General features: G+C 38.8%; 1 protein-coding gene and 1 pseudogene across 1 annotated transcript; one reads left to right on the forward strand and one right to left on the reverse strand.

The window, feature by feature from the left end:
• Positions 1–266: 266 nt before the first annotated feature.
• On the reverse strand, positions 267–1,232 carry LOC101618593 (olfactory receptor 56B4-like). The gene has a single exon (XM_004683638.1). It carries the CDS (start codon positions 1,230–1,232, stop codon positions 267–269), a length of 966 nt encoding a protein of 321 aa, XP_004683695.1.
• A 9,552-nt stretch (positions 1,233–10,784) lies between these two features.
• LOC101618830 lies at positions 10,785–11,729 on the forward strand (annotated as a pseudogene).
• Positions 11,730–25,124: the final 13,395 nt, after the last annotated feature.

Genomic DNA, 25,124 nt, shown 5'->3' on the forward strand with positions numbered 1-25,124 from the left:
ACCTCCAGGGCAGGCGGGAATGGAACTCATGCGGAAGTGGCTTTAGCTTCTTAGTGCTGTGCTTTAACCCACTGCGCCACCAGGGAGGGCCTTAACTTACTTTTTAGTAATAGGAAATTCCTGTATAACTTTAATACCTGTTTTGATTTGTAAGCTGACAGTTATTGTCCTTATATTGGCCAGTTTTCCTTAATAGGAGAAAAAATAGATTATAATCTAGGTCTATTGAGAGATACAATTTCTGTTAAGCTTTCTTAAAGCTAAAATTACTTGGTGGACATGTTATCACCCATCCCGAGAAGTCTCTGGAAGCCCAGTCTGAGCTCATGTGTCCTGAGTGCATAGACCATGGGGTTGAGTGCAGGGGGGATGATATTGTGCAACACATTGAAGAGTACAGGGACAAGTGGGATACTTTTCTCTATGAGGTGTGACACAGACAGAACAATGATGCTTGTGTAGAAGAAGAGGATGAGTATGAGGTGGGAGCTACAGGTGCTTAATGCCTTGGCCATTGCTTCTACTGAGTTCAGTCTCAGCACAGAGCGAAGGATTAGCCCATAGGAAGAAAAAACCAGGGTGACATCAATGCCAATTATGATCCATCCTAAAATCAGTTGGTAAAATTTGTTCATAGTGTTGTCATCGCAAGCCAGGCTGATAACCCCCAAGTTAGAGCACAGGCAGTGGTTAATTTTATTGTTGGAGCAGTAGTGTCGCTGGGCAGCCAGTACAGGCACTGGGATGACCAACAAGCCATTTCTGAGGACCATGAGTCCTGCGGATTTGATCACAAAAGTTTCAGTGACTATGGACGGGTAACGAAGGGGGTGACAGATGGCGATGTATCTGTCCATTGCCATGCAGAGGAAGATACCAGACTCCATGCCAAACAAGCAGTGGATGGCATACATCTGAGCAAAGCACTCAGGGAGGCTGATGACCTTGCCATCAAACCAGAAGATAGCCAGGATCTTGGGCATGATGGTAGTGGCCAGGCCCATGTCCACGACCGCCAATATGCCCAGCAAATGGTACATGGGCTCTTGCAGTGTGGGCTCTTGTTGGATGGTGATCAAGATGAGGAGATTAGCACCAAGAGCTAAGAAGTAGAGCAGAGCCAGGGGTAAAGAGAGCCAGTGCTGCCAGCTGTGAATGCCTGGGAACCCCATGAGAATGAAATAGGAAACCTGGGAAGCCGAAATGTTGGTTACACTGATGGCGCTATCCATGGTACAGGTTTCCTGTGCTCAGTGTCTGTCTTTAAAACCGAAATAGGAAGGTTGTATTTGAAAGGTCATTTGAGGTTTCTGATCAGACATTCCAGTTCCTGACCCAGTTCGTTCTATTCACGAATTGTCTTCGACTGTCTTTGGGCTCCTGGAAATATTTCACAAAGCAGTAGCAGCAACAATCACAAAACAAAATTAATTCTAAATAGAAGGTTGGAAAAATTATGTCCAAATACACCAGCAATAATCTTATCACTAACAGTAAATATTATTTGGTTCATGTACTTCTAGTTTTTGTTTTATATTTAAATACTTTACATATAATGCAGAAAAATTTTTATTTTAGCTTTGCTTTTAGTGATATATTCTAAGGCATAAAATAGGTCCTCAGCAAAGATTCTTTGCATGGATGAAAAAAATGGACCAAAGACTTTCAGTATCATAAGAGCAATGTAGTCTCAATTTTAATGACTTTGGTATTTCTGTATTTGGATATTCTGTAGTTTACTGAACAATATCTTACTGTTCAGTTTATTTTCTTTGAGTAGGATTTCAAATGACACAAATGTGATACATATAAAGTTCATAGCCCTCTTAAAATTTTAATTTTGACAGCATTTTGGTTTTTATTAAGTACTATACATGCACATGATAAAAAAGTCAAATAAAAGGAAAATGTCAATGCAATGTAAGACTCCTATAGGTGGTCCTCTTAAACCCCATTTATTCCACCCCCCACCCAGAGGCAGGCAATAATACCAGTTCTTGGGAATTCTTCCAGAGCTAGTTTTTCTGTGAATAAGAATATATGTATAATTTTCACACAAAAGCAAATGTTAGCAGGTTAATCAAATTTCTTTTTTTTTTTTTTAAGAAAGATTGAAGACTGATATCACCATATGGATATTAAGTTGCAAGATTTTCTCCCACATGGATATCCCATAATTTATTGACTACTTTCAATTTGTTTCCAATATTTCGCTGCTAGAAAAATTACTTAACAATTTGCTTGTTCATATGTCTTTAAGCTTATTTGTGCGTTTATTCATGTATTATATCCAAGAAATAAATTTCTAGGTGAAACAGGAAAGGAAAAAAGGAGATTGTGATGGCTGCTACCAAATTGTCTTTCAAAGAAATTTTTCTTGATCTGTAGGAGAGACTGGACATTTTAAGTCCTCTTGCTATATACACTGAAAAATTGCTTTATGAGCAATTTTACTTTTCCCACTAGAATGTATTCATGAACGTGTCTATTTTATCACAACCACATCAAAGCTGGGAATTTTAATTTTTATGTTTACATTCTTCTTTATTAGAATAAAAGAAAATTGATATTTTAATTTTAGCTCACCTGTCACTTCACTGTTTAGTGAAGTTTAGCATTTTTTAAAGTTTTTTCCCTCATTTTTATGCTAAGTTGAATTTCTGTTTTTCTTTAAAAATAGTAATTTAAAAACAGTATCTTGTAGTCTATATGAAATACTATGTTTCTGGTTTTTATGTAGTGTGGTAGTACAAGCTATGCATTTGTATTGGTTTCCTGTCAGTCTTTCTGAAAACAGTTCCTCCAATTCGCTTTCCATTACATTCTATTTATCTTTTATTTGTACACCCAGGCATATGCCTACACTTTTATGCATTTATGACAGGTGAAGTTCCATGTTATTTCATGACTTTTAAGGACTTACAGTATAAAATACAGAACTTTAGTGTTTACTTCTTTATAAAATGATTTAAAAATTAAATTTGTAACTGATTTGAAATCTGACACAGAATGAGAAAGTATCTAAATTCATTTCACCCACAAATGGATAAATCACCATTCAGTAAATAAATCTTCTCATTAATTTATAGTAATCATGTTTTAAATATTAAGCTCAAACATATCTTCACACATTACTGCTGGATTGGGTAGTTCATCATTAAAGTTCATCTCAGTGACTGTACAATGAGTGTATTTATTATATGTTAAGGAAGAATCTTACTGATGATTTCAAATTACTTTTTTAATTAAAAAGGCTAATTTTTAGTGTATGAAGTAAAAAAAAATAAATTAATTTTTGAAGAGCTGTTCTCTTTAACCCAGTCATTCTTTCCTTTCAATTGTCATAGGTATTTTTAGAAAATTTTCTGCATTTTTTTTAATAATGTCGTGCCAAACAGCTATTTGCTACCACTGCTTTCCAAAAGAAATGGCTTTTTTTTTTTTTTTTTTTTTGTAAACTCTCAGATTTTCTTTTTGGTAGAAAGCTCTGTCTCCTAGTGTTAGGGCAATTTTGATATTACAAACTTTCATTTTTATATTGCATCTTATTTGTTTATAGTTTTCTAAATGGTGTAAACAAATATCGTCACTTTCTAGGTCTGACCCTTACACAGGAGGCCTCTTGGGCTCTCTCCTGGGGGGTCCCGGCCTATGCTGTACTGATAGATGGCCATTTCTACATTTCCTGAGCTGATGTCTATTTCTAGCTTTATTTGTTGGCTTGAATCAGAAATGGGTGAATTCAATAGGTAGTTCTGTCTGAGATTTTGAAGTTAATCTCCAAGGGAGGATTTGCTGCTTCCTTGTGGTAGTGAGCTTCCTGGAGCCCTCTGTGAGTCAGCATTATGGCTGTTCTTTCCTCTGGTGGGGATTTCTACCTTCTCTACTTGTCAGGAGGAGTCAGAAAGACCAAACCATGGAAGCAATCTGAGAAAACCAAGGAGGGAGGAGAAAGAGCAGCAGGACGGACAGAACAGACAGAACAAACAGAACAGAGGCCTCAGAACCCAGCGAGAAAACAGCCTCTTCCCCTCACCTCAGCCTCTGGCTCCCCTGGCTGGGAGGTTCTGGAGGGATCTCCAAATGCAGCCACCTTCCATAGATACCCCTTCAGGCTACACCTTTCTTTTATGCATTTGTGGCAGACAGCACAGTGGTTCTTGTCCTCTGGGGCCTGGAGTCCCAGGACATTCTCTACCACTCCCTAAGCCCTCTATGAGACTCTCTAATCTTTGTTCCTGGATGATTCAAGGGCTGGTTTTTTTTTCACCACTGTCCCAAATGACCCTAAAGATCTTAGAGGTGCATTAAGTTCATCACAGAGCACAGAAGTACTGAGCCCCAAGTCTCATGGGAGCAAGGTTAGATAATCATCTCTGTCTTGGTGAAAGTTTAGGAAGAGTTGTCCCTCCTTCTGTGTGAACCCCTGAATGCCTGCTTCTACTCCTATACTGCCCTTCATTCTCTTCAGGGACAATTTTCCAGCAGATACATCTATGCTTTAGCTTTTACCACTTCCTTTTTCATGATTCCCCCACCCCATATATAAATAAATGAAGCGCAGAGGCCTCCTCTGCTGGAAACCTATTTGCCCTTGCCAATTTACTTTGCACCCTGCTCTGTAGTCAAGGAGGGTGAAGTCTGTGGCTAATCACTTGTGGTTAGATTTGGCTCCTGAGAGGCACTGGTAGGAGGTAGAAGGCAGCAAGAAAGACAAATTGAGAGATTTGTTTTCCTGACTCGTTCCTTACTAGCCCACTGTTCTGCACTTCCTGTGTCCTCTCCTGACCTCTGCTCCTGTCAAGTTGTTTCCCCAATGGCTTTTGTCAATACTGCTGTTTCTTCGCATTGCCCCTCATAAATGGCTCTTGAGGTTGCCATCCCTGTTGTATTTGCCATCTTGTTTATTCATTTAAACTTTGCACATCTTTTCAATATTCTCTTTATTATAAAGTTGTCTCTACATCCATAGGGGGTGGGAGCTATTTCCCTGTGGATTCTAGGGCCTGTGGATGATCAAGTTCCTTACATAAGATGACATGGTATTTGCATACTCTGCCTATATTTGTTATATCTTTTGATCATCTCTAGATTATGATCAAAACTAATACAGTGTAAATGCTATGTATACAGTTGTGCTGATTGTTAAGGGAAGAATGATGAGAATAAAATTTTGCCTATGCTCAATATGGAGCAATCACCATAGACCTAACAACATAGTATCTAGCTTGGATTCGAGGATGGTTGGGACATTAATCCCTTATCAGATTTATATATTGTATGAATATTCTTTCCCATTCAGTAAGGTGACTATTTGTTACTGCAATACCAGTCTCAGTTCCCTTGGCCAATAAAAGGAAAAAGAGGAGGAAAAGAGTTTAATTTGTTGACATATTGAGGAGGCAGCAGACTACAGTTCTGTTCTTTGGCAGAGGGCAGAGCATTTATCCAGAGTTACAGGGAGCAGAAGGGGAATGGGCGAGGGGCAGCCTTCCTGCACATGAACATCTGGAAGTTTTGGTTGAGGCCACCTTGCTTTCTACCACCTGGTGGTCAGCAATCCCAATGCAATCCTCTTAGGGATGCTCTTTCCCCTCAGAGTATAAAAAACAAAGTTTGTAAAACCTCAAGCATAAAAATGTAAATAAAGAAAGGAAATGGGAAAACTTCTCTAGTGAGAAAGACATTTACTTTGTTGCTGCATCATATTGAATCATCCTGTACTTTTTCTTGCTCATAAAAACTTTTTAACTTGAGGTAGTCCCAATTTGTTTATTTTTATTTTTAATTCTCTTGCAACAGGGGTTGAGGCACCAAAAAAATCTTTATTTTTGATATATCACCAATATCGCGTGTTTTATCTAATTATTCAATCAATTTATGTCTTTTGCTTTTTCTTCTCCTTAGTTTCTCTCTGACAAGAGCAGTCATGGGGAGACTGGACCCACAGTTATTGGCATGACTAGTGACAAATCTGCTGTGTCTTTTTCTTATGCTTCTGGGATCTCCATGATATAGAAGTTCCTTGTAGGGTAAGGAACATCTATATCAGGCGTTTTGGCTTTGGCCTCTGTGTCTACCACCTGCAGCCTGGAATGCAGGAGGCGCTTAGGAGCGTGGGCTTGAAGTAGATGCCTGATGGTGGACACCTGGAGTGCGATGTGGGCGTGTGTGAGCTGCGCGCACCTGGGCCTGGAGGCTGAGGCTGTAAGGGCAACAGAGGACTGCGGGCTGTAGTGCAGTGGAAAGCGGCAGAACCAGCCCAGAGAGAGTGAAGATTCTCTGGGAGAAAAGAGGCCTGCCAGCCTCCTGGTCCATTGTCTACCCTGCACCTGATCGCCTCACTACAAATGGTGGAGAAAGATTATTAAGAGCTTGAAAAAGCTGCTGAGGGTTCCAGGACGCTCCTTTACCCGTCTGCCTGAATTCACAGAGTGGGGGTTCTGCTGCCACATTCTTCTCTTTATATTGTCTCAGAGAACTCTTAATACTGTTTTCATTTATTAAAATTCTGCTTTTCTCTGCCTTCTTTTCTTGTGTTCCCCAATATTGGTTCTTCAGCAGCTTCTGGCTTTGTGTGGCATTAAATTTGTGGTGTGTGTTGGGAGGAGGCAAATCTAGCATCTTCACTATGCCGCCATCTTGTGGACTCCTTCCCAAGGTTCTTAGCTTTTCATTCATTCATTCATTCACTCATTCATTCACTCATCCATCCATCCATTCATTAAAATTAGTTGATTAATTAAATCAAAGAAACATTTTCACAATGTTTGCTTTCTTTCCTTGTAGACCCCATAGAATTTCCATCATATGCAACATCACCATAGACTCTTGTTTCTTCCTGTGCTTGGTCTCTTTCCTTCCCTACCACCTGCAGAATGTCTCTGATTTGTAAATGTTTTCTTATTGCTGATTGGTTTTGCTGTGTCTTTTATTGTTATTATTATGTTTTTTTAATTTAAATGAAACTAATCACACCCCAAATCAGTTTTTTTTTTTTTTAGCAAGCTGACTGAAAGAAATCATGCCTTTTAGAGAATCTTTTGGTTATATATTGAAAGAGCTAATGCAATCACAGTTTGTTGGCATTGTTCTTGAAGATATTTATTTATTAAATGTTTTCTTTAGCATTTTTTTTACTTGCTTCTTTTTGGCAAGGCAAAAAGCAGCCCTGCCAAACACTATTCTTAGATAGTGTTACTTATTAAGTAGAAACTTTTCTATTCACTTACCATAGGTTGTTTTTTGCTCAAGAGGAATAACATCCTTATGCTCTCTTTCATTCAGAGAATATGCAGCCAAACCTTCTATTAAAAATAAGTAATAGGCCCTCCCTGGTGGCGCAGTGTGTTAAAACACAGCACTGAGAAGCTAAAGCCACTTCCGCATGAGTTCGATTCCAGCCTGCCCCAGAGGAGACCACATGGCGAGGCAGACCTCTCCTGACCCGCCCGCTGCTCCCCTCAGCAGTGTACTTCATTGATCTGCCTGTTCTTCTCCCCACTCTGTCTCTGGTGAAGTCTCTCACCGCCCCTGCACCTCTGGCCTGTACCCCAGTTCTGTATGCATAAATAAATAAATCTTTAAAATAAATAAATAAATAAACAAATAAATAATAAAGGAATTAAAGTCATAGAGATCAAAGGAATAGTTTATGCAAGAGATAAACTCATGCATATATGGTCAATTAATTTATGAGAAAGGAGTTAATAAATACATGGGAAAAATAAAACCTCTTCAGCAGATTGTGTTGGAGAAACTTGACATCTGTAAGCAAAATAATAAAATCAGATCCACAATATCCACAAAAAACAACTTAAAATGTTTTAAACACTTGAAAATAAGACATGAAACCATAAACTCTAGAAGAACTAAACACAAAGTGTAAACTCTTTGACATTGTTTTTGGTAATGATTTTTTTTTCAATACCCAAAACAGCCAAGGACAAAATAAATAGGTGACTAAAGACTTGAATAGATATTTTCTCTCAAATTGGAACTGCCTGCTGCCCTGGCTGGGACGGCCTTTGCCTCTTCCCTCTGTCTCCACTGCCAGCAGGGCAAATCAAACCCAGGGCAAACCCCCAAGGTAAAGTCCTCCATCTCTCCAGTGGAAACTGAATCTTTCCTTGGGCAAATTTTAGTCTGATTTTCTCTTCCTTTTAGTTGTTCTTGGTGAAGAGGCTAATCCAAATCTCTCTACTCTGCCATGTTATGGGTGAAGTTTGTCTTTTGCATCTCTAGGTATCACTTCTTTTAAGAAGCCCTCCCTGATTTCCCAAGTCTTATTTAGATGCCAGTCTTGGATGCTACCCTAACAGAATACACTTCCCCTTGTCATCATCTTTCTTTTACCCATATTTACTCTGAAAATTTAGGGTACAGGGTTTCTACTTCTCCCGGAGATGGTTCTGTATGACCGGGAGAGTGAATCTGCATCTGGCTCTGCAGTGAGTGGAGGGGTTCCTGGATGAGAAGGTCTTGTGCCTCTCACTGGTGCTGGCTTGACTGGTGCCTGGATCTGCTCTGCTGGTTATTTTCTCTGAGACTCTGACATACATCTCTTGTTTGAAGACTGGACATCTTGGGGAACTCCATTGTGCTTCAACTTAGGCTCAATATATCTGCCTAGTCCTGTACCCACCCATATCTGACAGCGCCTGGGGAACCTGACCACACCTTTCTGAGCATCCCCCTCCCCATGTTTCTGGGCCACTCCCTTCCACTTGGTTTTCTATGGCCCTCACAACCACCTTCTCCACGCTAGCTCCTCAACACTCAATTTGCCTTCTCTGTGTACAGATATGACCTGGGGTTTCCACCCCGATGGTCTCTTCTCCCCCTTTTGTTCTCTACACCCTTTGTTCCTTAGGATAAATTTTCTCCATTTTTTTTCTGTCAATGCAATCAGTGTTTGCAGCTGGTGGTTGTGAGGTCCTTTGTAGGGGCCTCTGGATTCAGTGCCTATCTGGACTTCCTGTTTTTTTCTCTAGAACTAGGAAGGGACTTTACTATGACAACATTTTCCCTGAAAACAAACAAACAAACAACAACAACAACAACAAAAGAAGACTCTATATTTTCTAAAAGTGGTTAGAACTATATTCCTTTCATAAATGCTTGATAGTATTTACCAATAATGACTTTTTCCAATTTTCTTTTTTTGCATCATTAATACTGCTTTTTTTCTAGAATATTATTCTTGCCCACTCTAATATCACATCTTTCTTCTCGTGCCCAGAATACTACAAAACTATTAATGTCCTATTAATGTTCAATGCCCTGCTCAAACAACCTCTTTGTCTTTTGTGTTGTCTTCCTTGACATCTTTATTATCATGTGCTGTTTGGGAACGTACTTCAAGCCTGTTACAGTTTGAATCCAATCTTCATCTAAACTTTTCTTCTTATATAGTTTTTGGAGCCGATAGGTTGATAATGGGCCCTTGGGTTCACTCTGGGCAAGGCTTCTCCAGAAATCCCCTTTTAGTGGCATGTGATGACATTCTCCATGACACAGAGATGTCAGACTTATTTAAGGAGCAAGTTTATTAGAAAGGCACAGGAAAGAGAAGGATGCTTGCATAGGCACAAGTGGGGAGAAAGAGCTGTTCTGAAAGGTGCAGTTTTGCTGAGAGAGGCCTGCATGGCTGCAGGTGGGCAGCCTTAGAAGAGTGGCCTCTGTTGAGGGAGGTCAGTGCAGAGAAGCCTAAGCATGGTGCAGATCACAGGCAGGCAGGAGGCTGCTGCTCCACAGAGGAAGAGTTGTGGAAATAAGCATCTGCATAGGCACAGGTGGGCAGAAGACTGCAGCCCTCTGTGGGGACAGTGCTGTGTTTTATCATTCTTCTTTTGGTAGCGAGGATGTGGATGGTTTTTTTCCCTCATCCCCATAGCTTCACCTTGAGGTCTGTGCTCTTGACACTCCCCACAGTTGTCTGATAGTTTTCATAGCTAGATTAATGTCACCCCCATTTCCTCCATTGAGACAGTTCCCTGACCTTGTAGCATCCTTTCCAGATTTTCTATTCTTATCCTCCATCATTCTCTCATCTCTGCTTCCTCAACATTTATCTCTTGGAAGTTCATCAACAGTTTCACGCTTTGTGAGTTTGGACATCCAATGATAGTGAGTCACAGCAATATTTGACTCTCTCTTTTCAACTTTTCTCGCTAATGTTTCCTAATTTGTGAAGCCTTCCCTGAGCCTCACAGGCATAATTCAATGCTCACTCTCCAAGGTGTTTCCATTTCTCCAAGGTGTGGTTGCAGAATTGTGCTTGCATTGTAGCTTTGTATGTGTGATATTTTACCTTAGTTTGATGTGTTTCATCCACCTGATCCTGTTTGACTCTCTATTTCTTCCTACAATCTTTAGAGGAACTCAGGAAATATTTTTTGAGCTCAATTATTAATCCAAAGCTTCTTAACTGTTCTTGAAACTTCAGCCTTATTCCAATATCTTGATATTTTACACAAATTCTAACTTTAAGTGAGGATTTGAGAGTTATGGCCCAGTGGTCCCTGTTCACACTAATCTAATATTCTAAAACTTTTTTTTTTTTAATATTCTGGGTTCAAGTTTCTGCTTCAGTTATTAGTGCCCTCTGTATTGCTTTCAGGACTGAGTCCTGCCTACCCCCTCCTTCTCTGATAGGGTTCTAGGCTGATATTTTATTTGAAATAGTGACTGTAATGGTGTGTTAGTTTTCCCTGCCCACCTCATTGCATTTATGCTGCCTGCCTTTCTTTGCAGTGGCCCTTCGCTCTTGCCTGTGAGATGAGATGATTCTTTCCAATAATTCTTATCTCTTCCCACATAATTTCTTCTTGTTTGGCATTCCAGGACTGACCACAGCCCACATTTAGATCTCAGTTCATTTTTGCTTCATGTTCTTCCTGGCAGTGACTGGGAATAGCGTCCTGATTTTTCTCATCCAGACTGAACACAGCCTTTATAGCCAATGTTTTTATTTCTTGCCATGCTCTCCTTTGTTGATCTGATCCTCTTTCTTTGCACTCTGCCCAAGATTTTGGCCATCTTCTGGTTTGACACTACAGCCATCAGCTCCCAATCCTGTCTTTCCCAGATGTTCTTCATCCATGCACTCTCTACCATGGAGTCAGGAGTGCTGGTGGCCATGGCCTTGGGCCCCTTGGTGGCCATCTGCAACCCACTGTGTTATGCCACCATTCATACTCCGGTTGTGGTCGCTAAGATTGGAGGCCTAGTGGTGCTGCGTGGAGTGGGATTGACCATCTCCTTTCCAAGCCTGGTCCATTCGCTTTCATACTGTGACTCCCTCACAATCGCTTATACCTACTGTGAGCACATGACCGTCATGAAGCTGGCCTGTGGGACAACCACTGTGGACAATCTCTATGCCTTTGCAATATTTCTCGGTGTGGGGGATGTGGCCTTTATTGCATATTCCTATGGACAGATTGTGAAGACAGTGCTTCGTTTTCCTTCACCTAAGGCATGTGCTAAAGCAACAAGCACAGTACTGCTCATGTCTGTGTCATCATCTTCTTCTACGGACCAGGTTTTCTTTCTGTGGTCATGCAGTGCTTTTGGCCACCCACTGCCTCTGCAGCCTAGGTCATCCTTGCCAATCTCTACTTGCTCTTCCCCCCTGCACTGGACCCCATTGTCTATGGGTCAAAATTAAGCAGATCTTGGACCAGCTGTTCAAAATTCTAAATTCCAAGAGGATTGACTCCACCTGAGTATAGTAACAATCAGCTGCCCTGAAGGGGCTAAAGAAACCCTCCTCTGTGAACTAGGAGCCCCATAGTCGAGGTTACTTACTGGTAGGGAAAGCCGTGACAGACGTAATGAAGCTATGCTGTGTGTTTGGAAGCTGGCAAATCTCTTCTGAGTCCTATGATTTTGAGATCAATCAGCAAGTAATTTTTTTTTTGATATCTTTCTTCCTTTCAAAGTTTATGATTTACTTGTGTTGACAAGGTAAAGTAATCAAGTCATTAAGAAACAATAAGCAACTTGACAGATTTGGATCAAATGATTTAGGATAGTAGTTCAGGGGAGACGGTGCCTGTTGTGAACGTGTGGAAACAGGCCACTATCCCCAATGACACTGATGTGTAGCCAGGCTCTATTATGTCAGTAAAATGTGGCATCACAGAACTGGGGTGGAAAACTGTGGAGAAATTTAGACTTTCAAGTTTATAAGAGAAATTCTTTAAAATTTCTTGATCCACCTGACTCCAAAATTGCAGGCAAGCTTGGTTTCTTCACATCTATATTTCTTCACTGCTTTTGAGCTGAAAGACCCTCTATGGCTCCTATAGTATTATATATTTTAACCTCTGAGAGCAATCATAATTCTGTTTTTATATCTTCTTGTAGACTTGAGTTAATGTTTGTTGTATACAGTAGTTCTTGTTCAATTCTTATTCTATTTCTTTATCTTCTGTCTTCATTCCTAACCCTCTTGGCCATTTTCCTCCAGCTCCAACCACTGGTACCCAAATGATTTTGTTGTATGTGCTAAAGTATTTGCATATCCTTGGAATAGATGCAGTGCTGATTAAGTGTTATGTGTTCCAAATAAACACAAATATCCTTCTTTAGTGGCTCAGATGTCCATGCTTCCTCTACCCATGATTTATCTGGGCTCTTCCTAATGGAACTGCATGTCCCTATCTTTATCCTTGCCATTCATACTAATATTGAATTTCAATTTAAACCTCAAGTCCTCAAAAAAGAATTTTTTACAGGATGGGTCATTTGTTTTCTGAAATAAGAACTCTGTACATTTCTTTCATTTTCCATCATAATTTATAATTCTTGAGTGATCTCTTCCCTATTCTTGTTAAATGATACATGATATTGTATTCTTAGCATAGTATCAGGCACATAATAGGCTTTAAATAAATGTTTGGTCAACAATTAAATCTCATTATTTTAAAGGACTGTCATTACTAGCATGTTTCCTCATCACTTACATTGACATATGTGTGTTTTTAAATATACCCATACATAAATTTCCATAAGTGTCATAGTTCCTAACCAATATTGGAATCTGTCTGAATCTCTCTTAAGTAGCTTCTGTTCTAGGATCCCATTTTTTTTCTCTGTTAAATATTAATATTCAATGTTGTTAGTAAGATGATAGGTCTTCAAGAAAGGACAAAAGATAGAAACCACCTCCTCTTCTTTTATCTTTGCTTCAGAGTTGGAAATGGAAGAAAGATGTCACAGAGAGGTTGTAGAAGATTCCACTTTGTACATAAACATCAATTAACATGTACAAAACTCATGTTTTCTGTAAACAAGTGCTCTACTTCTTATTAAGTGGGGGCCATTCATTTTCCCCTACCTCTTCTACCTCTGGTTTGGTAATAAGTTCATTCTTCATGTGTCCAATTTTCCATTCTTTCTTGTAAAATCTAACAACAACAACAAACAAGAATAGATGATACCTTTGAGGTTTGTGTCATTCATATACTGTCTACCACTCCTAAGTTATTGGTATCTCTCTTGGTTATACTCCATTGTTAAATGATGACTTGGTCAACATTTTCTCATTTTTTTTTTTTTGGACACCCACAATCCTGGAGTTTTCAGTATTCATGCGAATGATCCATTGAACACTCTGGTCTTTGATATTCTTCATTGATTTTTCCTCAGAGGCCCCTTGTTCATTTATATTTTCTCATGACATATCCCTAAACCTCTAAAGAGATCAATCTTTGTTTTCAACATATATACAAACATTTATGTATCCTTTCTCCTCTTATCTCCTAGTACGATATTTGATAATGGAAACTCATGATGTTAAGCAAAAGATTGAGACACAATCACAATCTCACTATTAAATATCATGCTAGGAGATAAGATGGGAAAGGAAGCATAAATGTACATACGTTGAAAACAAAGAGTGATCTCTTTAGAGGTTTAGGGATATGTCATGGGAATATAAAATTATCACGATTGGCAGGTGATATTAAACTTAGAAAACACAGACTCCACTAAATACAGAAATAACAAACAACTATGGATAAACTTCAGATTAAAAATCAGTATACAAAAATCTTTTGTAATTTTACGCACAATGAACTAGCAGAAAGAAATAAGGAAACAATCATATTTACAGTTGTAGCAAAAGGAATAAAATATCAAGGAATAAATTTATCTAAGGAGACAAAGACATACACACTGAAAACTAACCACTGTTTAAAGGAACAGAAAACATAAAGAATGGAAAGATACTCTGTGCTCATGGATTGGAAGAATTATAACCATCAAAATTACCATTTTTACCTAAAGTAATCTATAGTTCAATGCAATCCTTATCAAATCAAATATAGCATTATTCATGTAGATGAAACAAACAAACAAAAAACCCACATTTGTAGGAACCACAAAAGACCTCAGAGAGAAAAATAATTCTGAAAAAAGAGCAAAGAGGGAAATATTATGTCTCTTGACTTCAAGATATACTACAAAGCAACAGTAATAAACAAAGCATGGTATTAGATGAAAATGGACAGATTAGTAGAAAGAATTGAGACCCCAGAAAAGAATCCACAAATACGATGATAGTTAATTTGTGAGACAGGAACAAGGAGAATAGAGAGGGGGAAAAGTCTTGAAAAAAATAGTCTTGGTAAAACTGGAAAATTGCACACAAAAGAATGAGACCAGATTATTATCTTAAATTATCACATAGGTTAAATATATATAGGAGGAAACATAGGCAGTAAGCAAATTGATATGACCTTTGTCTTTGTGGATTTGACTCCAATGGCAAGAGAAACAAACCAAAATAAATTAATGGGGCTGAAAAGTTTCTTCACAGTGAAAGAAAAACCATTCAAATGAAAAGGCATGCTATTTAAAAGGGAAAGGATATTTGCAAAACATACACTTAACAACATGGGGTTCATATCCAAAATATATAAAGAACTCATACACCTGAACAACAATGAAACAAGACTTCAAAAATGGGTGTAGGACCTGAATCAGCACTTATAAGAAAATGCAAATCAAAAACATGATCAGGTGTGACCTCACAGATGTACAATAGCTATTATAAAAAGACAGGAAACAAGTGTTAGCAAGAATGTAAAAAAAGGGAACCCTCTACACTCTTGGTAGTAGTATAAATTGGTGTAGAAATTTTGAAAAGCAGTATAGAGATTTTTAAAAAAGTTAATAGGATGTGATCTAGCTATTCTAAGTGTCTGAAAAATATAAATACACTAATTTTGTGTATACTTTAACTACATATATATATATAATTCTTCTAAATGCTTTAAATATCTATCTATCTATCTATCTATCTATCTATCTATCTATCTATCTATCTTTCTATCTATAGGTGCTTGTCTTCCACAAAGACTGGGAAAGAGGTGCAATCCTCTTTGATTTAAGGAGACAGTTCTTAGATTCCTGAGAAATACATTTCCTGGTTTGTATAACTGGCAAAGATTGGGAGATATATATGCACAGCAAACGTGTAGAAAAGAAATCTATCATCAGTGTCTGAAACAAATTGTAAGAAAACAAAGACCAGGACCCATGGTCAGAAATGAACCTGTCTAAAGGTTAGACCAAGCCATATTGATCATTGGTTGATTGTTCTTTCTAATGTGAAACCTCAAAATGCTGCTGTATTTATTTGATGTAACCTATGGTAAGGGATTTATGAGGTGTGCTAATGGCTCAATTTAAGATAGAGTATATTCCTCATGCCTTATAATCACATGGTCTCTTGTCCTATTGTCCAATATTCTGGACTATACACCTTTGTTCCTTGACTTTTAACACACTCCTTGGTCAAAGAGTATGTGTATAAAAGAACTGTCCCTGGTTGCATAGCCAGTTAAAGCGCCACATTGTGAAGCTCTCTGAAGCCACTGCAGCAGGAATTTGATCCCTGGTCAGGGAGATGACACTGCTTTAAAAAATATATTTATTTATATATACACGAAATGAAGTCTAAGCCAGAGGCATGAGGATGGGAGTGAGAGGATTCACTGAGACAGAGCAGGGAATAGAACAGGTGGATCCACTGAAATACCCTGCTGAGGGGAGCAGCAGGAGGGACAGGAGAGGTCTGTTGCTGCCATGTGGGGTTAGCTCCCTGGCTGATAATTGAACTCATGCTGCAGTGGCTGGAGGTTGCTTAATAGCACTGAGAATTAACCCCTGCAGCACAAGGGAGTTCCCTCTTGACTACTTTTACTGCTATCCTTTAGTCACCAAGTTGTTTTTCTCATGGTCTTTTGCTTCTCTTAGTATCAGATACATGTTGTTTTTAAAATTATATATCTTTCATCAAATGTATTGAAGTAGTTTTATGTTTTACTAGATTTTTAATACTACTGGGTCCTGAATTGTGGTTTCTTTGTGGAAATCTTATATTTAGAATTTACCAAGCTAGCCCTTTTTATTTATCATTTGTTAATTGCACTGATTCTCATGTAACACTAACAAAAGAATGATTTTCCCTCTTTCTTGGAATATGTTTTATTGTGTTATGTTTGCATCCCTTCTGATTGGAAAATCCCCTCCCCTTAAGGGTATTGTGATCTTACAGCACAGCCTCTTATTTCTTGTTTTGTAGTTCTAGATCTTTGTGTATACAACAGTGAAGAGCCCAAGAGGAGGTACAAAAGGTGAAGAATCAAGCAAGGAAAGTCAAACATGGTAGCCAAAGACACGCCATAGAATTAGACTCAGAGATCAGGGTAAACAGAATGGGGGAAGCCACCTCTTCATTTCTCAGGGTGCAACCCACTGACTGGCTTACTTACTGCTTCAGGAGGGCTGTGAAGAGACTTTCAGGCTGCAATGACTTTTGTAACTGGCTCTTCTACTCTTCTGCTCTCAGCTGCCTTTGTTCAGTCTTTTGTTCAGAGCATAACCCTGACCTTGCTTGACTTCCCTGGAACGTAAGGCTTTAGAATAAATTAAATTCCTGAGATTCCTTGTATTCCCCATTCTATCTTCAGACTGCTTCAGGATATAATGCTTTTAACATTGAAATGGAAAAATACATTCAATACTCATAGTGTCCTGTACCTGTTACAATAGGGTTATTGAAATAATTTCTGGGGACAGAAATTCAATCTTAATCCCAGGAGTACCCCACCAGATGGTCATCTTTCTAGTCCAGACCCTCCAGAGCTTAAGTCACACTTCTTTGTAGAATAATATCTCTCACTATAAGACAGTTACGAAGTATTCTATCTCTAAACTTATTTTTATTTCATGACCTTCCAGAGATTGCCCCTGTTTGGTTTTCCTGTCATAAATTTGACAGTAAACTTGAAATTTACTGTCTTTCCTCATCTCTTATACATTTATTGTTTTATCTACAGATAGACTTTTGTTTAAATGCCAGAGACTGTTGATGACAATGCTCTCAGGCTGCCAAAAGTAGTGGATATATTTTAGAATTTAACCTCACCTGACCACTGTCCAGTATTTGTCTGTGTGGATTGATTTATTTTCCTAGAAAATGTTGCCTCCCTTGCTTTCATAGCATCACACTGTTAGTGTTAATTAAGCAAGAATAAAATGATGATACTGAATTTGTATTTCCTAATGAGAGATGTATTTACTGATAATTCTGTCCAAAATACAAGGTTCAAAGCCTGTCATTTTCTGCTTTATCTCTAATGTACTTAGCATGACATGCCACATCACAAAGCTACTTATTTGTTATTTTGGATTTGTAAAATTATTTCCTTATTCTATCAGTTGTCTCTTTACTTTCTCCAGTTGTCTCTTTCAGTTGTCTCTTTACTTTGAAGCACACATGATTTTAATTTTGATGAAAGCCCAATATGTCTATGTCCTCATGTTTTCCCTATGCTTTGTATAACTAAGAATACTTTGCTTTGTATAACTAAGAATACTTTGTCTAATCTAAGACAGTGAAGATTTATTTAAATGTTTTATTCTGAGAGATTTGTAGCTTTAGTTTAATATTTAAATCTATGACTCAAAAATTAATTTTTGTATATAGTTGAGATAGAGTTCAACTTTTTCTTTTTTGCATATGGATATTTAGTGATCTTGGCACCACCTGTTGAAAAGATTATTCTAGTCTCATTGAATAATTTTTGGCACCTTGTTAAAAAATCAGATACATGAATTTATTTCTAGATGCTTGATTCTAATTCACTCAACTATTTGTGTGTTTTTTTAAAGATTTATTTATTCATGCAAACAGAATTGGGGTACAGGCAAGAGATGCATGGGTGGTAAGAGGATTCACTAGAGACAGAGTGGGGAGAAAACAGGTAGTTCTGCTGAAATACACTGCTGAGGGGAGCGGCGGGGAGTGGTGGTGTGTCAGGAGAAGTCTGCTGTGCCATGTGGGTCACCTCCCTATCTGGGGGTCAAGCTGAAGCAGCTGCAGCTTGTTTTTCAGTGCTGTGCTTTAACCAGTTGCACTACCGGGGAGGGCCCTCATTCAACATATCCTTATGTCAGTACCACATTGCTCCAGCTTTGTTCTTTGTCAAATTGTTTTGATTCAGAGTCCCTTGCAATTCCATATGCATCAGCTTCTCCATGTCTGCAAGATTAAAAAAAGAAGTCAGTATTTGCAGGAAATTGTATTGAACCTGTAGAATAATATGAGAAGTCTTGGTATATGAGCCATAATAAGAATTTCACTCATGAACATACTTGTCTTTCCATTTCTTAAAGCAAAAATCTTTTTGTTTTAAAGATTTATTTATTTATGCATAAAGAACTAGGGTGCAGGCCAGAGGTGTGTGTGCATGTGTGTGTGTGTGTGTGTGTGTGTGTGTGAGTGAGAGAGAGAGAGAGAGGATTCACCAGAGAAAGAGTAGAGAACAGAACAGGTGGATTGACTGAAATATACTGTTGATGGGAGCAGCAGCAGTCTAGACAGCAAAGGTCTGCTGTGTCATATGTGGGTAGCTGCCTGGCTGGAAAATGAACCTGTGCTACAGTGCCGAATAGCTTCATAATGCTGAAACTTAACTGAAACTTGCACCAAGAGGGAAGTCCTTGTTTAAAGGCAGCACCATTTATAGTACCCAGTGATGGAAACCACCTAAGAGCTCAAATACCGATGAATGGGTCAGGAAAATGTAAACTAACAAAAAACAGCTATAGTCTACGATGTTAGTACATGGGTATACTAACATGATTATATGTTCTCCATCCTCCCCTCACTTAACAGACAAAAAGAGATGGCAATTTTTCAGAGTGTTTAGTTTTTCACTGTTATTAGGATGGAGTGATGAATTCCAGGTTTCTCACATGCAGAAAGGGAAGTCAGATATTCCCCTTTCAGCCATTTTTTCCCTAGGGATAGATAAAGTTAGGTTACAACCTAGGTCTATTAGAGTTAAACCCTGCCCTTCCCTAGGACTTAATAGATTTTCATTATCCATTGTAATTTGTAAAGACATAGATAATTATCAGTTGAATGGCCTGTTGCCCAGCTCTATTATATGGTGAGTTCTACTGTTTTCTTAGCTTAGTCCCTGTCACATTGTAGTGTCAATGAGTAAATCTTATTGTTTAATTAATTGTCTTTACTAGCATATTTCCTCATCACTGACACTGACATAGTATGTGTTTTCGAATAAATGAATAGCTAGCTCTCCAAAGTTTGACACTGAAGGCACACAATTTTTTATTGAAGGAACAAAATAAGTTGTCATAAAACTACCATCATTACAATCACAATCACTATAACATTCTTGCATTTACTTCTACCATCATGACTAACCCTGAGTGCATATCAAAGGTTGGTGTTTGCACATTGTGGTGTCTCCCCAGAGGATGAGGTCATTCTTAACAAGGCAGTTCCACTGCTGTGCAAAGTGCAGAACAAATACACAAACCAATATTTGTCATCTTTCTTTTCTTTATTTGCTCTTTTTTTTCTTTTATTACTGTCTTCCTCATTCTGAGTGTTTACAGGATCTTAGTACAATAGTGAAGTGAACTTCAAAATACAGAATCCTGATCCAATGTCACAGTGCTGTGACAGAGATCAGTTCCAGGTCACACAGGACTCTCCTTAGTGGGCTGTAAAGGGTCAGAATGGGATATGAGTTGGGTGGGGTTAAAAGAATCCTATAAATGTCCAGAGTTTAGAAACTATGGGCCTGAGTGATTGGGTGGGTTCATAGAGTGTCAAGTTAAACTTAAGCTCTTGGGGAGTAAGATCCTTGAATTTTTCCTAAGTGGCTTCTGCTCTATCTCATACTCTATGATCCAAACTTTGTTAAATGTCAATCTCCAATATTTTTAGGTAAGAAGATGGTTATAAAAGAAAGGGTAAAAAGTGAATCCTTTCCCCAACCTTGGCCTGCCTCCATGGGCAGAGTGGAACAAAGACCTGCAGGAAGCAACAGCAGCCCCAGGATGGCAAAGAAAGATCCCATAGTGGGGTCTGGATATTTTTTCTGACAAGTTTGGTGATCTGTTGGTGTTTTGTGTAAATTTTTTTTAAGTAATCTTAGTCTAAATACATTGCATTAGTTTCTTTTGTGATGTATCCTTGACAACAATGTCTGTTAGGGAGTGAGGGAAATCTTACAAAGAAAGGAAAAAGTTAAACTATGATCTAGTAGGGGCAGATGCTTGAGATGATTCCAAGGAAAGCTCTCGAGGTGGATGGCCTTCAAACTGAAGAAAGGGTCAGGTCTTTGTATTCTTGCATAGAACAATCATTCAGTGAGAACTGCACTCGGGCAGGAAAAAATTTCTGGATTAAGTCAGTTTTTTAGTCCAAGGAAGAGTTGCTCAACTATGAAATTTTGGTAGTCAACACTAATAACAGATGATGGGATGAACTCATTTAACTACAGAATCTGAAAGAAATTATTTGGTCTGAATCTGACTTATGAGAAGTGCCAGCTTGCAGAGCATGTGAGCTTCCCCAGCTCCCTGAGCATGTGGCTTCCTATCAAATCATTGAGACACACAGGTTTAGGTGTGATGACCAACACCAGACAGATGTGGGCAGGAGAGGAAACTTATTTTCTCTGTCTCTCTACCCAATCAACTATCCCTGGGGCAGTGCACTTAGCTCTGTGTGCCTCCAAGCAGTCTGGAAACTAACATTGGCTCTGTCCAGGTGTGTCTGTGTGTCCTCTGGGACTGCCCAAGCAGTAATAACATCTTACCTGCCCAGCCCCTTGCTCACAGACAGCAGCCCTATCTTGAGGAAATCAAGAATGGACTTATCTCTCAGGGTGAAAATGACAGAAACAGCCACAAGTTCATGCGTGAGATTTCAGGTATAGAAAATGAGTTCAGGTTGAGGCTTATGTTTTGGAGGAGAAAATTGACATCTGACTTCTGCCTTTCCTAAAGCCTTTCCTTATAGGAGTTATTTCTTGGCCTGGCCGCTATGACCTTGAGTCTTCTAATATTTCTTCCCTGCCACCTCTCAGCAGGCTTAAGTTTATTTCATCTTGTCTCAGAGTAACTCTTCTTCCTAGGTCTGACTGTTCAAAATTAACTTTCTCTGTGCCATTCCCTTTAGCTTCTGCCCTTCGATCTCATAGAGTTAACCTGTGAGCTTGTAGATAGTTAGTTACCAGTCCCATTAAAACTTCAGGGTCAGCTGAGGCATTCACAAGGTCTTTACATGCTCTTAGATTGGCATCTCTATCACCACATAAGGCACACGGAGATAGAGTTGATTTACATCTTTTACCCAAATCTTGGCAGAGCTAATACTCTTTGAAAACTTTAACTGCACAGGGCCTCCCTGATGGCAAAGGGGTTAAGATTCAGTGCTATCATGTTATTATTATTGCAGCCCGAGTTTGATCCCCAGCCAGGAAGCTGACCCACATACGCATAACAGACGTCTCCCATCTCTGCTGCTCCCCTCAGAAGTGTATTTCAGTAAATTCACCTGTTCTCCTCCCCACTCTAGTGCAACCTCCCATACATATCTTCCTCCTGCTCCCACAACTCTGGCCTACGCCCCAGTTCTTCTATACACTAATAAAGAAATCTTAAAAAAATATTTAACTGCACAGATGTCAAGTGATGTATTTCATCTTTGGCATTCAGAGAATTCTGTATGGCCCCTGTGAGCACAAAATCCTTTTCACTTGTATAATTCCTAAACTAGGACAGAAAGTCATCCTGGAGCCTAAACTGGACAATTCTGGTGTTTCTGCAAACTGAGCAGAGAGACCCATAGTGGAACCTTCTTGATCCCGGTAACTTTACCCTTTTCTACGTTCTCTCTATGTTGCTGAGTGCCCCTTTACCTGTGACGTCAAAGTATGCAGCCTTAAAAAGCAGATACAGGAGGATGGAACATCTGTACCAGGAATATTTTAACAATGGCTTATGTGTCTCAGACTTGACACCTGAACTCTGCTACTGAGAGGCTGATGCTAATCCTCCCTCTTCTGAAAGGTGATCACCATGAACCCAATATTTCTGTGCTCTGCCCAAATCTCTTCCTGCCTGTGTCTTTATATCTTTCTTTTATTACTCTACGTGGTTAGAAGACAGCGACAGGTCACCACCACTCATGGAGGTGACTTCCTGCCTGCAGTGACAGAGCCAGTGAGACAGTGGCCAATAGTGACCCCAAGAGTCTTTCACTTTGGGCTCACATCTAGTATTATGTTTATGGCAGAGATTTAGCATGGTTTCTTTTACCATGGAGCATCCAGAATATCCTTCATGTGAGGAGCACTGAGACTTAGTCTACCTTCTGTCACCCCACTGTCTGCTATACCATTCCTAGACCTTAAATTTAGTGTCTTGTCAAGGTCCTGAAATTCTTGTTTGTTCATATACTCATCTATTTTTTAAAAAATCAATCATATATGTTTACTTTTTCATCAAACATTGCTGAGTATCAGTTGGGCACCTCTGAGAATTGTGCTGGGACTGCTACATAAGCCAGACATGATTCCTACTTTCCAGAGATGGGCACACAGGTAGGTTTTCCAGTGCAATGTGATCTTCATGATGACAGCACCAATAAAGGGTGGGTTAGGGAAGACAAAGTGCTTTACAGAATTTGAAGGCAGCTTCATAGAAGACAGATTGAACTGGATTTACATGCGCACCAGTTCTTTGCTGTTTACCTACTTTGGTCAGGGCGATAAGTGTATCTTCATGTTTTGGTTCCTGGAAATAAAGTCCCTTCTGCTTTTTTCTTAAGAATCACTGAGCGACATCTTGCTCACATTAGTTATTGGTGGTTACTTCTAGACTCTTGGACCATGCAGCACGCAGAACAGCCGGTTGGTCTCAGGTTGGTTTCTGCCTCTCTCCTTCACCCACTACAGTTTGGCTCCATCCTTCTCTGTGCTACTGATTATCCAATCAAAGTGATGGCCAGGCTTTCACAGATGCACAGCTCTTCCCTGACTTCTCAGCTAAAAATTGGGAAATGGGCTGAAAGTTGCAGAAGAGAAGATTAGGTAAGGAAGAATGTTAACTTTCTCACTATGCAGAATGTTAAGTTCAGAATGTGAACTTTTGTATTTTTGATGAAATTCTAATGGAGTTCACAATAAGAAATACATCATTGTTATTTGAAGTTATCAGTGGATTTGAATATAGAAGGACAAAAACAAAAACCAAAAAAACAAAAAACAACAAAAACACACACACACACAACTGGGAGATAGATGGCTAGAGGTATTTCAGATTTTGGAGCTGCTTTGTTTAGAGTTTTGTGCAATGTTTTTGTCATCATCAAGTTATAAAAACAACACTTGGAATGATCTATAGATGCATAATCCACCAAAGTGGAATAATCTCTAAATTTTAAAATACTTAATGTACATATTTACACATATATGTGCAGCCAACTATCTCTGTCTTTTACAACAAACATAAAGATAGAAACATATCCAGATTCATGGTTTTTGTTTTGGTGTTCAGGAGGTGAATTTCTTGGGTCACCTATTCAGTAGACACTTCTTGGTAACATGTGGTGTCAAAGCCACTGAGTCAACATCATATCACAATGGGAGACAGACACAGCAATGGTGAGAAAGAGCAAAGCCAACTTAAGGAGCCAAAGCAAGAAAAAGGCCAGTACTCATTTATTATTGATGCTAATAGCAATGATGGCTATTATTGAAATAAGAAAATCTTTGAGCATCTTGAATGTCAGTCATAAAAAATGTATGATTTTATATCATTGATTAAACTCACTAAAGAATTTTAACCTCAGAAATGACAGAGCATCTCTTTAGGAAATTTCTTGAGTTTGAGAGGGGCATAATAGCAAAGATAGAGACAGAGAAGGAAATAGGTAGGGGGAGGTGGTAACATTGGGGATCAAGGAAAATATGAGGATGTAAGAAATTTAAAATAATGTCAACAAGGACTGCTGGATAGGTAACACTGAGGAGAGATGAAAAGGAATGAACAAGAATTATTCCTAAGTTTCTCTATTGGTTTGGGAGGGTTGTTAGTATGTTGTTCATAAAATAATATGGCAAAAAAGAGATAGAACAGATATGAGGAGATGTAAGTTAATTCAATTTTGAATATGATGAATGTGCAGTATAGATAATTGGGAACACAAATACACTTGTGTTTCAGAAAGATATTTGAATTAGAAACAGATTTGAAAGAGGCATATTGATAGCTAAAACCATGAGAATGGATAAACTCAAAGATAATGCACAGAATGGGGAAGAAAGGAGAAGGTGGAAATCCTGGAACTGACAACACAGTGAATGGACAGGGACATAGAACACCTGCAGCGCCATGTCATGGAAGCTGAAAGAGACTCATTTAACAAAATAGCATATTGATCATCAGAATTCAGTAATGGCAAGAGGTGGTAAAGAGAATCCTTTTAAAGTGAGAGGCCCCAATGATAAGTAATTGAACAGCAGTGTTTAAACATCTAAGAACAGCATAGCCTTACTCTTACATTAAATAAAACTAGACCTATCCTTAATCCACACATGTGTGTCTTACTTTTAAAACATTACCTGAAAAGATTTTTTTCCCCTTATCTAACTTTACTCCTTCATGTTTCAGTTAAGCCTGTTTCTTCTTCTGGTGAAGAAGAACCACATCTGAACCGTGTGATAACATCACAGGAATGAAGAAATGATTGTGGTTTCTCTTTCTCTGTCTCTGATCCATTG

Source organism: Condylura cristata, unplaced genomic scaffold, assembly GCF_000260355.1.
Source record: "Condylura cristata isolate star-nosed mole 26May11 unplaced genomic scaffold, ConCri1.0 scaffold00015, whole genome shotgun sequence".
Lineage (NCBI taxonomy): Eukaryota > Metazoa > Chordata > Mammalia > Eulipotyphla > Talpidae > Condylura > Condylura cristata.